Genomic DNA, 14945 nt, shown 5'->3' on the forward strand with positions numbered 1-14945 from the left:
ACCCCACTTAACCCTCCCCATAATGTCTATTGTTACCCCACTTAACCCTCCCCATAATGTCTGTTGTTACCCCACTTAACCCTCCCCATAATGTCTGTTGTTACCCCACTTAACCCTCCCCATAATGTCTATTGTTACCCCACTTAACCCTCCCCATAATGTCTGTTGTTACCCCACTTAACCCTCCCCATAATGTCTGTTGTTACCCCACTTAACCCTCACCATAATGTCTATTGTTACCCCACTTAACCCTGCCCATAATGTCTGTTGTTACCCCACTTAACCCTCCCCATAATGTCTGTTGTTACCCCACTTAACCCTCCCCATAATGTCTATTGTTACCCCACTTAACCCTCCCCATAATGTCTGTTGTTACCCCACTTAACCCTCCCCATAATGTCTGTTGTTACCCCACTTAACCCTCCCCATAATGTCTATTGTTACCCCACTTAACCCTGCCCATAATGTCTATTGTTACCCCACTTAACCCTCCCCATAATGTCTGTTGTTACCCCACTTAACCCTCCCCCATAATGTCTGTTGTTACCCCACTTAACCCTCCCCATAACGTCTGTTGTTACCCCACTTAACCCTCCCCATAATGTCTATTGTTACCCCACTTAACCCTGCCCATAATGTCTGTTGTTACCCCACTTAACCCTCCCCATAATGTCTATTGTTACCCCACTTAACCCTGACCATAATGTCTATTGTTACCCCACTTAACCCTCCCCATAATGTCTGTTGTTACCCCACTTAACCCTCCCCATAATATCTGTTGTTACCCCACTTAACCTTCCCCATAATGTCTATTGTTACCCCACTTAACCCTCCCCACTTAACCCTCCCCATAATGTCTGTTGTTACCCCACTTAACCCTGCCCATAATGTCTGTTGTTACCCCACTTAACCCTCCCCATAACGTCTGTTGTTACCCCACTTAACCCTCCCCACTTAACCCTCCCCATAATGTCTATTGTTACCCCACTTAACCCTGACCATAATGTCTATTGTTACCCCACTTAACCCTCCCCATAATGTCTATTGTTACCCCACTTAACCCTGACCATAATGTCTATTGTTACCCCACTTAACCCTGACCATAATGTCTATTGTTACCCCACTTAACCCTCCCCATAATGTCTATTGTTACCCCACTTAACCCTCCCCATAATGTCTGTTACCCCACTTAACCCTCCCCACTTAACCCTCCCCATAATGTCTGTTGTTACCCCACTTAACCCTGCCCATAATGTCTGTTGTTACCCCACTTAACCCTCCCCATAACGTCTGTTGTTACCCCACTTAACCCTCCCCACTTAACCCTCCCCATAATGTCTGTTGTTACCCCACTTAACCCTGACCATAATGTCTATTGTTACCCCACTTAACCCTGACCATAATGTCTATTGTTACCCCACTTAACCCTGCCCATAATGTCTATTGTTACCCCACTTATCCCTCCCCATAATGTCTATTGTTACCCCACTTAACCCTCCCCATGTCTATTGTTACCCCACTTAACCCTGACCATAATGTCTATTGTTACCCCACTTAACCCTCCCCATAATGTCTGTTGTTACCCCACTTAACCCTCCCCATAATGTCTATTGTTACCCCACTTAACCCTCCCCATAATGTCTATTGTTACCCCACTTAACCCTCCCCATAATGTCTATTGTTACCCCACTTAACCCTGACCATAATGTCTATTGTTACCCCACTTAACCCTCCCCATAATGTCTATTGTTACCCCACTTAACCCTCCCCATAATGTCTATTGTTACCCCACTTAACCCTCCCCATAATGTCTATTGTTACCCCACTTAACCCTCCCCATAATGTCTATTGTTACCCCACTTAACCCTGACAATAATGTCTATTGTTACCCCACTTAACCCTCCCCATAATATCTGTTGTTACCCCACTTAACCCTGACCATAATGTCTATTGTTACCCCACTTAACCCTGACCATAATGTCTATTGTTACCCCACTTAACCCTGCCCATAATGTCTGTTGTTTTGTTTCGGTAGGTAGAGGATTTGGGGGGAATCGGTGTGGAATGATGTTGCCAAACAGCGGCTCCTGGGTTTCCGGGGATCGCCGGTATCCATTACATCGGAGGGACCGAAGGCGCCAGAGTGCTCCATCTGAGACACCCCCTTCCCCCCAAGACACCTCCCTTTTCTCACGCTCCCATTAATTAAGGGGCAACGGTGCTGAAAGTCACCAGGTCCTCCCTTGGCTGCAACATTAGTTGTACAACTGAATGCATTAAACTGAAATGTGTCTTCAACATTTAACCCAACCCCTCTGAATCAGAGAGGTGCGGGGGGGGGGCTGCCATAATCGACATCCACGTCTTTGACGCCAGGGAAACAGTGGGTTAACTGCCTTGCTCAGTGATAGAAAGACAGATTTTTACCTTGTCAGCTCAGGGATTCGATCCAGCAACCTTTCGGTTACTAGCCCAACGCTCTAACCACTAGGCTACCTGCTGGTTACTGGCCCAACGCTCTAACCACTAGGCTACCTGCTGGTTACTGGCCAAACGCTCTAACCACTAGGCAACCTGCTGGTTACTGGCCCAACGCTCTAACCACTAGACTACCTGCCTCCCCACATCAACACCTTCTGTGGTGGTTTATCTACTTTTGTTTCTCATTCCGCACGGTAAAGCAACGCACAAGCATGCGACACACTGCACACACCGCAATCTACTCCCAGCAGAGTCGCGGTCGGTGCGGATTGCCTCACATTGAAATTAATGGACTTGAGGATTAGGTTGGTGGACGATAGGCCACATCCCAAACGGCACCCTATATAGTGCCCTACTTTTTGAACAAAGCATGCTATTTTTCACCAGGGTTTATGTAGTGAACTATTCTGCTGTTCATGTGGAATGGAATTTAGAAAGTAGTTATAGCTGGGCAACAACACCTGCAGTAGGCTACACAGCATGTAGTTATAGCTGGGCAACAACACCTGCAGTAGGCTACACAGCATGGAGTTATAGCTAGGCAACAACACCTGCAGTAGGCTACACAGCATGTATGTTCTGGGGAATTTGCTATAACCTAGTAATAATAATTATAATAATAATAATAATACATTCTATATTTGACAATTAATTTTTTATTCAATTTCAAAGTTATCGAAATGTCCAATTTTCCTATTTTAATGCAAGCGGGAAATAAGCCAACCAAGAAGACAGGCCTTCGCTGATGTAACACGGGAAATAAGCCAATCAAGAAGACAGGCCTTCGCTGATGTAACACGCATCAAATCCATTTGAAATGTACTTCATTAATTTAGAATTTCTCCATATTTTAGTCTACATTTATTTTACAAACAAATATTTAACATTTTTTCTTAGTAAAAAAAAGAGATACTGTATTTATATTAAAAGTAGCACATAGTTCATACAGGTTCAATCCTAAATATTTCATATTAAACATCCCAATGGATAATGTTCAGTCATATCATTCTGGGAAGTGTATGCTTTTATTAACATTTAATTTAATCATTGATAAGATATGAGTATAGAGCGATACAGGGTAAGTGTTTATACATTTTAGTTTATTGATTCTCGTGTAGGCTATAGTGGATGTGCTGTACAGTCCCAGGCTATACCCAGGGGTGCCGTTTGGGGGGGGGTTAGGACAATTCTATGGGCCTGTGACTGACAGGGGCCCTAAATACTTATTAGAACATTAGGTTAATAATTTAATATTGAAAGAAAAATTGTACCTATCATTAACCTAGCCTTAAAGGAAGAGATGCAGGTTCTTAGAGATGGATGGGAGTCTCTCCTGCCTGAGGTAACACTGATTGCTACCCAAATGGATGTTGCACCTCAATTTATCAAGGGAACACAGCCGCCAGGGGAAAAGGAAGAGATTCAATGACGAGACCTCTGAAGAGGAAACAGCTCAGGACATTTTTACTGCTATGGACAATATCCTAAGTGACTTGGACACTAGGTTCCACACCACTGCAAAAATGTGTAGAAGTATTTTCTGCTGTTCTGAAAGTTGGGCAGATTAGTGAGGGTAAAGTCCCTTCTGTGTGCCAATCACTGATCATGAAGTATTCCAGAGATCTTACACCTGAGTTTCATAAGGAAGTAAGACATCTGAACACTGTATATGCTGCAACTTTCCCCCCCTAACTTGTCCCCTTTTGGTCTCCTGAATGCAATTTGTAAGACGCAGCTGCAAAGCATTTTTGGAGAAGTGTGCATTGCTTTACGTATATTTTGCCTGTGACTATTGCTGGTGTTGAGAGAGCTTTCAGTAAGCTAAAACTGATTCAAAAACTATTTGAGGTCCACCATGTCCCAGGACAGGCTTTGCAGTCTTGCCATGCTGTCCATTGAAAGTCAGTTAGCTAGAAAGCTGGACTTCAAAGACTTGATCAGTGACTTTGCTAACAAGAAGGCTCGGCGCTAGGCTCTTGGTGAGTAAAGCTGAGCAAGGGCCAGTGATAACTGTTAAATGGCATGGCTATGGATATTGGATCACTACACAACATGATGCCCACAGGCTGAGAACAAGACTGAGAACAGGCTGAGAACAGACAGGCTGAGAACAGACAGGCTGAGAACAGACAGGCTGAGAACAGACAGGCTGAGAACAGACAGGATGAGAACAGGCTGAGAACAGACTGAGAACAGACAGGCTGAGAACAGACAGGATGAGAACAGGCTGAGAACAGACAGGCTGAGAACAGCAGGCTGAGAACAGACAGGCTGAGAACAGACAGGATGAGAACAGGCTGAGAACAGACTGAGAACAGACAGGCTGAGAACAGACAGACTGAGAACAGACAGGCTGAGAACAGGCTGAGAACAAGACTGAGAACAAGGCTGAGAACAAGGCTGAGAACAGGCTGAGAACAGGCTGAGAACAGACTGAGAACAGACTGAGAACAGACTGAGAACAGACTGAGAACAGGCTGAGAACAGACTGAGAACAAGATGTATCTCAAAGTAATGGCTGGATTGCCATAAAATGTGTTGTTCACAATCAAGACCCCAAGTGGAAGAAACCTATTGATTTGGTGACCTCTGGACCTTTCCTCTAGCGCCCAAGGACCATGGACTCAAGCTGGGGATTATCGCCGCCCACAGTGGGAGATCGAGGCGGCGAGAGCTGAGAGGCGCTGGTATGAGGAGAGGGAGCGCAACGGACACGGGAGGCAGCCCCACAATTTTTTTGGGGGGGGGCACACGGGGAGATTGGCGGAGTCAGGTGGTAGACCTAAGCCAACTCCCCGTGCTTACCGGAAGCAGCGTGGTACTGGTAAGACACCGTGTTATGCTATGGAGCGCACGGTGTCCCCAGTGCGCGTTCAAAGCCCGGTGCGCTACATACCAGCCCCCCGCAAGTGCCATGCGAGTGCAGGCATCGAGCCAGGGCGGATGGTGCCAGCTCAGCGCGTCTGGTCTCCAGTGCGCCTCCTCGGTCCAGGTTATCCTGCGCCGGTGTTGCGCACTGTGTCTCCAGAGTGCTGGGAGGGTCCAGTTCGCCCAATGCCTGCTCTCCGCCCGTGCCGGGCCAAAGTGGGCATTCAGCCTGGAGTGTGGGTAAAGAGTGTCCGTACCAGAACTCCAGTGCTCCCCCACAGCCCGGTTTATCCTGTGCCTCCTCCTCGGACCAGGCCTCCAGTGGGTCTCCCCATCCTGGTCCGTCCTGTGCCACCTCCCAGGACTAGGCCTCCAGTGGGTCTCCCCATCCTGGTCCGTCCTGTGCCACCTCCCAGGACTAGGCCTCCAGTGGGTCTCCTCATCCTGGTCCGTCCTGTGCCACCTCCCAGGACTAGGCCTCCAGTGGGTCTCCTCATCCTGGTCCGTCCTGTGCCACCTCCCAGGACTAGGCCTCCAGTGGGTCTCGCCAGTCAACAGTCGTCAGAGCTGCCCGCCAGTCAACAGTCGTCAGAGCTGCCCGCCAGTCAACAGTCGTCAGAGCTGCCCGCCAGTCAACAGTCGCCAGAGAGGTCAGACTGCCCTGAACTGCCGGAGTGGCCAGACTGCCCTGAACTGCCGGAGTGGCCAGACTGCCCTGAACTGCCGGAGTGGCCAGACTGCCCTGAACTGCCGGAGTGGCCAGACTGCCCTGAACTGCCGGAGTGGCCAGACTGCCCTGAACTGCCAGAGTGGCCAGACTGCCCTGAACTGCCAGAGTGGCCAGACTGCCCTGAACTGCCAGAGTGGCCAGACTGCCCTGAACTGCCAGAGTGGCCAGACTGCCCTGAACTGCCAGAGTGGCCAGGGAGCCCGCCAGCCCGGTGAGTCCTGTGCCTCGCCTAGGGCCAGGCCTCTGTGCCCCAGTGGTGAGTCCTGTGCCTGTGCCCAGGGCCAGGCATCCATCATGTCTCCCCAGCCTGGTGAATCCTGGGTCAGTGCCGTCGGCGCCGCCAGGGACGCCCGCCAGCCGGGCGCAGCCAGGGCTGCCCGCCAGCCGGGCGCAACCATCGCCGCCCGCCAGCCGGGCGCAACCATCGCCGCCCGCCAGCCGGGCGCAACCAGGGCCGCCCGCCAGCCGGGCGCAACCATCGCCGGTCGCCAGCCGGGCGCAACCAGGGTCGCCCGCCAGCCGGGCGCAGCCATCGCCGCCCGCCAGCCGGGCGCAGTCAGCGTCGCCCACCAGACCTTCGGCGCGGCCAGGTGCGCCACCTAAGAGGGCGACGTCAAGGGTGGAGCAGAGGCCACGTCCCGCACCTGAGCCGCCGCCGTAAGAAGGCCCACCCGGACCCTCCCCTTCAGTGTCAGGTTTTGCGGCCGGAGTCCGCACCTTTGGGGGGGGTACTGTAACGCCCTGGCCATAGAGAGGGGTTTTTTGTTCTTTATTTTGGTTAGGCCAGGGTGTTACATTGGGTGGGCGTTCTATGTTCCTTTTTCTATGTTTTGGTATTTCTTTGTTTTGGGCCGTGTGTGTGGCTCCCAATCAGGCACAGCTGAAGCTCGTTGTTGCTGATTGGGAGTCACACATAAGGAGCATGTTTTTCCTTTGGGTTTTGTGGGTAATTGTTTCTGTTTTGAGTATTTTCCTAACAGGACTGTTTGCTGTCGTTTTTGTTCATTTTGTAGTGTTCTCTTGTTTTTTTAATTAAAATTCTAATGATGAACACATCCTCTGCTGCACCTTGGTTCCCTCTTCCAGACAGCCGTTACAGCTCCTGATTTTATCATTTTGTTTGTTATATTATTCTATAGATGATACAGTTAATTTATTTTAATTGAAGAGGTTAATGTATATTTCAATGATATTTATTTTAAGTTATTCATTAATGTTAAGAATTTTCCATTCAAGAATTTTTACAATTAAAATGACATTTAGACTGTAAAAGATGTCCTTTAGCACATTTCTTATAGAGGGTATCAGTCTTGCATCAAATAGTGAATTCCACTGTATGCAGAATGTTGCATGCATGTCTGCACAGTGTTATATTTTCACAGCTCACTGTCAGTAAATATCGTACAGTAAATATTGGACTACAAGAGAGATGCAAAGGTAGAGTTATTTAAAGCGTTGAATGGGTCGATTGGGTTCTGGAGGTGTGTGGTCACAGCAATTGTGCAGGTTTGGTGTGGCCTGTGATGGTGGGGCCCAATGTGATATCTTTTCAAAGGGCCCCAAAAATCCCTGGCGGTGCCCCTGGCTATACCCATGCAGGTTGTCCTTTGTTTTTAAATGATAAAATGTTTTTCCTCTCTTTCTATCGGCTGTTTATAATAACTGGCATAAAATAAAATGTTTTTAAAACAGACCCAGTTATTTCACTATAACGTCCACAATGTTGGAGTTGGAGACGTGTAGAAATGTTCATCCCTCCGCGTGGTCACGCCCCCGCCCACAGAGATAAGACTGCTTACCGTTTCCTCCACATCCTCCGCCGCTCCGGTTCATGAGCAGCCTGTTGGGTCTCGAGGAGGAGGACACACACCGGACAGTTCGCTCAACCCAGTCTCCGGTAGTCTTAGTCCGTCCCGTGCCACATTCTGCTGAGGCCACGCGCCCCAACCGACAACCGATCATGTCCACCGGGTCGCTTAGCGACTTCGACGACGAGGTCCTGGACGGCATCCTGAAGTTCGGCTCTTCCGGTAAAGACTCCGGTACATCGAACGAGAGCACAGAGGAGAGCTCGAACTGCGAGGGCGGCTCGGCCAACGATAAAGCTGCCCCGGGAAAGAAACGGAAAACAGCGCCGAACAGCGTGGCCCACGAGGGGTGCGGTAAACCTGTGCAGAGGAACGCAGCCAACGCACGAGAGCGAGCGAGGATGCGCGTGTTGTCAAAAGCGTTCTCCCGGTTGAAGATGACATTACCGTGGGTCCCACCGGACACCAAGCTCTCCAAACTGGACACGCTGCGCCTTGCCTCGAGCTACATCGCCCATCTACGGCAGATCCTTGCCAACGACAAATACGAGAACGGTTATAACCACCCCGTTAACCTGGTGAGAAACACACCTCAGCATTTCAAATACATTTTTTACAGTCCTTTTTACATCAGCAGTTGTCACAAATTGCTTTTCCTGAGACCCGGCCTACTCCAAAGAGCAAGCAAAGCATGCACAAATGTAGCACAGTGGCTAGAGGAAAAAAAAAAACCTGAGCCTTAGAATAGAAGAAAACACTTTACCGTAGCTTGATAATCCTACAATTAAAAATGATTCAAGTTCTCGCCATGAATCAAACACGTGACATGAGTTTCTAGGGAGAGTGTTTCTGACGGTCACTTTACGGCTGATTGGAGAGGTTTGGATGGGGCTATTTATATAGGTATGGGTTTACTGATGGTTCAAAAGGCTACATACCATTTGATTGTTTACTCAATATTGTCTGGACAATATAATACACACAATAATTGACAAAAAAAAAAAAATTAAACTATCATTTCACAACAGGGCCTATACAAACTGAAACAACTGGTGTATTTTAGAGAGTTCCATGTTATTTAGCACCTGGCCTGTCAAGTTTAGCCTATTCAGTTTATATTCAGTTTAGCCTATTTCAGTTTAGCCTATTCAATTTGGCCTATTTCAGTTTAGCCTATTTAATTTGGCCTATTTCAGTTCAGCCTATTTCAATTCGGCCTAATTCAGTTTAGCCTAATTCAGTTTAGCCTACTTCATTAGGCCTATTTCAGTTTAGCCTATTTAATTTAGCCTATTCAGTTTAGCTTATTCCCATTTTGCAGGAAGTTCAGGTGATGTAAAGTAAAATATAGGCTATGCATTTTATTTAGATATTCAGGTATGATGATGATGTTTAGAAACAGTATGCTGCTTGACAGTTGTCTATTAAAAAGTGGTAGCCCCAGTATTTAGCCTTTAACACCTCCGATTAAAACTCCCCTCGTGTTCCATTTCTATTAAAGTTGTCTTTAAAATGTTCCTAATGTTAAGTCATTTTGTTGTTATACTATCATCGATTTCATCCTTAAATATATTTAAAAAAGATCATATATATATATATATATATATATATATACATATACATATACACACATATACATATATATACACACATATACACACACACACACATATATATATATATATACACATATATACATACTGGACCTTTATATAATATTACTTATGTTATAATAGTATTGTTTAGTGTTTCCATAGATATGCTTTGTTAACCCAATAGTATTGTTCTATTGCGCGGTGAGCGATGTAAAGTATGATTTCCTGTTCCTCTCTCTCTCTTCAGACGTGGCCCTTCATGGTCGCCGGTAAACCGGAGAACGATTTGAAAGAGCTGTTCAACACCACCCGGTTGTGTGGAACAACTGCCTCGTGATGGAACGGATGGACATGATATGTCAATTAACGTTTTCGTTACCGGGAACGGACTTTTCCCAGATGGACCAGACATGCATGTCATATCTCCTAAACCAAATATTGAGTGAAAATAACCGGGAGAGTGCGCAATCTCTTGCGGCTTCACCTTACAGAGAAACGGATTTTATACGCCTATTTAAAATTGTTCACATATTGTCTTTGCTGGTTCGAGGACAGGTTGTGCTAAAGTTTTGTATTCGGTTTTATACTTTTAAAATTAATTGTTTAAAAAATGTCATACAAGTGTATATATATATAATAAAACAATGACAGGTGAAGTTGTCAGTCGCCGCACATGAAAATGTGTCCGTTATTGTAATCGCCTGATTGTATTTAGGACTAAATAAAAATGTTGTATTCATTTTATCGTATAAATTCTCTCACTCAATGTGTGTTGGACTACTAAGAATACGAAATTATACAGGATACATTTTGTTGTTATTGTTGGCTATAGGGTTTTCTCCATCTGATAACTACTAACCCGTAGTTATCGCGACCTTTCTCTCAAATGAAGAAGCAAAACTGCAGGAGCAACAAAGAGCAGAGGAGAGAATATTTAAGGTGCGGGGCTAGAGGGAAACTATTCCGGGTTTCTTTTTATCTCCAAAAGTAAACAATTGATACTTTCTCGATATGCTTGACATTAGATCAACAAACTGCTATCAATTCGAATAAAGGATCATTTGGTAACGAAATAAGGGATTTATTCAAATAAAATCTTCGTTTTGACGTTAATAGATGGCCTTAACAGAGGTATGTGGGTTTGAAGTTCATTGTTTAAGTTAACAGCCGTTTTGAAAGTGGTAAATGTCCGCACGGCGCTTAATCCCGCTGCAGACGCCTTGTTTAATTCACGCGGGTTATGACCGCACTGTTTACACGCCGCAGACAGATATTTATGCAGCTGGTTTTGGCGCAATGGAGGAAGGGAGAGAAGCAAGCAACACACACACACACACACACACACACACACACACACACACACACACACACACACACACACACACACGAACTGTCCTGAGCTGCAAACTCGTTGTCCATCAGAGAATTCCTGCCTGTGTTGTGGAGAGCACAGCAGAGTGCAGAGCGGACCGTGGAGTAATAACAAGGGCCTTCATCCATCCATTATAAGCGTGTTATTGTAACGATCCACTGGCGGGACGAGATGACCCTCACACAGCCCCGCTGGGACTGACTTTAGACTAAAGGAGAGGAGACGTAGGCTACATTAATTAATTGACTGTAGTGATCACAGAGACGGGCAATAAATAAATAATCATTGAGCTCATCCGTTTTATAAATAGGCGTATGTTCTTGCATACTAGAATAGAATAGAAACAGTGCTCGTTTGTGGTTTTATCCATTAAAACATAACTTAGTTATCCCTGTAAAATGTCCCTATAACAAAACTAAAACCAAAGAAGACAAATGTACGGAAGACAGAATTGGATAGGAAAATATTCATACTCCTATGTGGCCCATAAAATAGGTATTTCCGTAAATGTTTTCATTTATTTGTTTGAATTTAGTTAGGTCGTGTATCATATTATTTAAAAGAGTATAAGTGTTATTGGATACATTTCAATTTGGGTATTTTCTCACCGATCTGAAAGTTGATTAGTAAACATAGGCTAACTGTTTACTAAATAATCTGTCATCTAACTACAGTATCAAAACAAGTCCTGTGTAATGACACACAGTACAATACCATTAAAAAAATACTGTATTATACTTCTTTTTTTTAAGTAAATGTTACTGTAATCAGAATTAATGAATGGATGACAATGAATGAATGAACTAAATTCTTTGAGGGGAGCGGTTTTGTATTTCACAGTATTTTACTGTAATTACAAGAGATTGGTGAAAGAAGGTTGCTGCTAGGTAAAGTGTTTACACATTACAGCATATGAATGAATAGAGATGGTGTTTTATATCATGTCCACTTCTAGAGGCCTTAACAAAGGCTTCCAATCTGGCAGTGACTACAGCGCAAAACAGACCCCCCCCAAAAAAACATGGCTGCCACTCCAATCTGTGCCCTATACATTTCACATTAATGAAACAACAATACCATACACCCACTAGTGGTCAAAAGGTTTTTGGAGCTCCAAAGATACGGTACTGTACTGTATTCTGTGGGGTTAAATTACAGTAGCATCCGCAAATACAGCAATTACCTCTCTCTCTCTCTCTCTCTCTCTCTCTCTCTCTCTCTCAACCAGGTCAAATCAAATCAAATGTATTTATAAAGCCCTTCTTACATCAGCTGATATCTCAAAGTGCTGTACAGAAACCCAGCCTAAAACCCCAAACAGCAAGCAATGCAGATGTAGAAGCACGGTGGCTAGGAAAAACTCCCTAGAAAGGCCAGAACCCACGAAGTCAGTTAAAGAACAAATTCTTATTTATAATGACGGCCTAGGAACAGTGGGTTAACTGCCTTGTTCAGGGGGCAGAACGACAGATTTTTACCTTGTCAGCTCGGGGGATTCGATCTAGAAAACTTTCATTAGGGTGCCATTTGGGACCGAGCCCTATTGAAAGCATCCTTCCGACCCAATACATCAGCGTCGGAGTGACACACCCTCTCCCCTCTCACCCCTTATTAAGGGACCAGACCACCGGGAAGAAAATAAAATTGGCCGCCTGAGAGAGAGATGGTGGGAGTGGGGTATAGGGAGGAGAGGGGGATGAGGGAGAGAGGAGGTGGGTAGGTCATTAGTGAGATAACGGGGGCAAGGGTTGGGGATTCCCATGTGCTGAGCAGGCTGCTCTGGCTAATAGCTGTTGGAGCGCTGCCCAATCGGGATGGGGGGGAAAAAGAGAAAGGAAAGTCTAATTTAATTAGAGATGTTCGGCGCGTATATGGGCGCGTGTATGGTCGGTTGCTCGTAGGCCTACCCTCGTTCCTCATCCTCCCCTCCTCCTCCTCTCTCCCATTTTCTCTCTCTGTTTCTCGCTCTCTTTTGTGAGAATTTGTGTGAGAATATTTGGGAGAGAGACAAAGAATCATCCCATATTTTATATATATTCTGTAGTGGCCTACTTCAGTAGAAAAAATTTGCATTTCAATTAGCGAACATCACCTTTTTATAAAAGCTAAACAGCGACGGGATGGGTATGGAAAAATGTAACAAGGACTGACCATCCATGAAATCGAAATTATACTTTTAACCATGTTCTGAAGTTATACAGTGTTTGTTTATAATTACATTGTTTGTAAACAATGAAGTAAAACACTCTTATATTTTGGGTTCTGAGGGGATACGACAGTTTAATTGAGCTCATGAGGCATTTATAAACTATATTCTTCAAGAATCATTCATTTAAAAGTCCAAATTTGTATATACCAATAGCAGATGGCCCCTTTTAGACTACATTTCCTTCTGATTCAGATCAATCCTCTCAGATGTAGACAAGTGTGTGGGCCATGGAGAAAGGCTTGTTTCTGGATGGGGCCTCGCCATGCTATGAAGCAGTGCTCTGTCTAAGAGCGCCCCCTGCTGGTAGACAGAAGGGTGAATATGAACTGGTAACGTGATCACACCTGTAATTCATTATTCAACCAAAAGAGAGCGCTAGAGCATCACCTCCAATCACACATTCTACTGTAGTCAGTATTCACTTCACTGAGAGGAGAGAGAGTGGGGAGGGTGGGGGTGAATTAGAGAGACATGTGCTTGCAATGATTAACCTGACTGGTAGGTGGCAGTGTTGCCAGAGATTACAATCTCTCCCAGTTTAGGCTCTGTTCTCCTGGTCGGTTGCCTATGGAGACAGGCGGTAGGTTGCCTATGGAGACAGACGGTAGGTTGCCTATGGAGACAGACGGTAGGTTGCCTATGGAGACAGGCGGTAGGTTGCCTATGGAGACAGGCGGTAGGTTGCCTATGGAGACAGGCGGTAGGCTGCCTATGGAGACAGGCGGTAGGTTGCCTATGGAGACAGGCGGTAGGTTGCCTATGGAGACAGGCGGTAGGCTGCCTATGGAGACAGACGGTAGGTTGCCTATGGAGACAGGCGGTAGGTTGCCTATGGAGACAGGCGGTAGGTTGCCTATGGAGACAGGCGGTAGGCTGCCTATGGAGACAGGCGGTAGGTTGCCTATGGAGACAGGCGGTAGGCTGCCTATGGAGACAGACGGTAGGCTGCCTATGAAGACAGGCGGTAGGTTGCCTATGGAGACAGGCGGTAGCCTGCCTATGGAGACAGGCGGTAGGTTGCCTATGGAGACAGGCGGTAGGCTGCCTATGGAGACAGGCTATGAGCCACTCCTGTGTGTGTACGTGTACAATTTCTCTGTCCTTCACAATCAGATTCACGGAAGTCGCATGTCGCAGGGCACAACCATAGAAATAGAGGACTCATCTTTATATATGTGCCATTATAGAGTCTGTGACAGCATGGGCAGCTCCATAGAGATAGATAGAGGACACATCTGTATAGCTGCCCTATAATAGTCTATGACAGCATGGTCAGCTCCATAGAGATAGATAGAGGACTCATCTTTATATCTGTGCTGTTATAGTTTCTATGACAGCATGGGCAGCTCCATAGAGATAGATAGATAGAGGACTCATCTTTATATCTGTGCCATTATAGAGTCTGTGACAGCATGGGCAACAACATTGAGGCTACAATCCATAGCAATCCCCACCCAGTTGACTACTTTAAAATGGCGGAAGCATGGTGGATGTCAATGCTAAAACGGGTTATATCCGTGATGAGTCCTCTATCCATCGGCACAATGAACAGAACAAGACACGCTCTCCACTTTCCTCCGGGTATATATTTAGCAAGCATGGTAACACATCACTCCCGATCCAACACAAGCAAAAACTCTTCCCATAAATGCTGCAGTAGCCTATACACTACTGATCTGACATGCTGGGTCGCATGGAAACTAGACTATTCTCCAGTCTTATCAACTGTAGGCTACAATCAGCAGCTGCATCGTCTAGCTAGCCTACTACACCCCCGTCCCTCTGGCCAGGGTAAACAAAGCAGTAACACTGTGTATTTACAGCCTACTAGGACCCTGTCCCTCTGGCCAGGGTAAACAAAGCAGTAACACTGTGTATTTAC

General features: G+C 46.0%; 1 protein-coding gene across 1 annotated transcript; it reads left to right on the forward strand.

The window, feature by feature from the left end:
- Positions 1-7930: 7930 nt before the first annotated feature.
- Positions 7931-10555, forward strand: LOC100195288 (transcription factor 21). The gene is given in 2 exon segments (NM_001140317.1): positions 7931-9518; positions 9567-10555. A coding segment is annotated over 1 exon segment (591 nt). The 5' UTR covers positions 7931-8039; the 3' UTR covers positions 8631-9518; positions 9567-10555.
- Positions 10556-14945: the final 4390 nt, after the last annotated feature.

The sequence above is a fragment of the Salmo salar genome, chromosome ssa15, assembly GCF_905237065.1.
Source record: "Salmo salar chromosome ssa15, Ssal_v3.1, whole genome shotgun sequence".
Classification (NCBI taxonomy): Eukaryota; Metazoa; Chordata; class Actinopteri; order Salmoniformes; family Salmonidae; genus Salmo; species Salmo salar.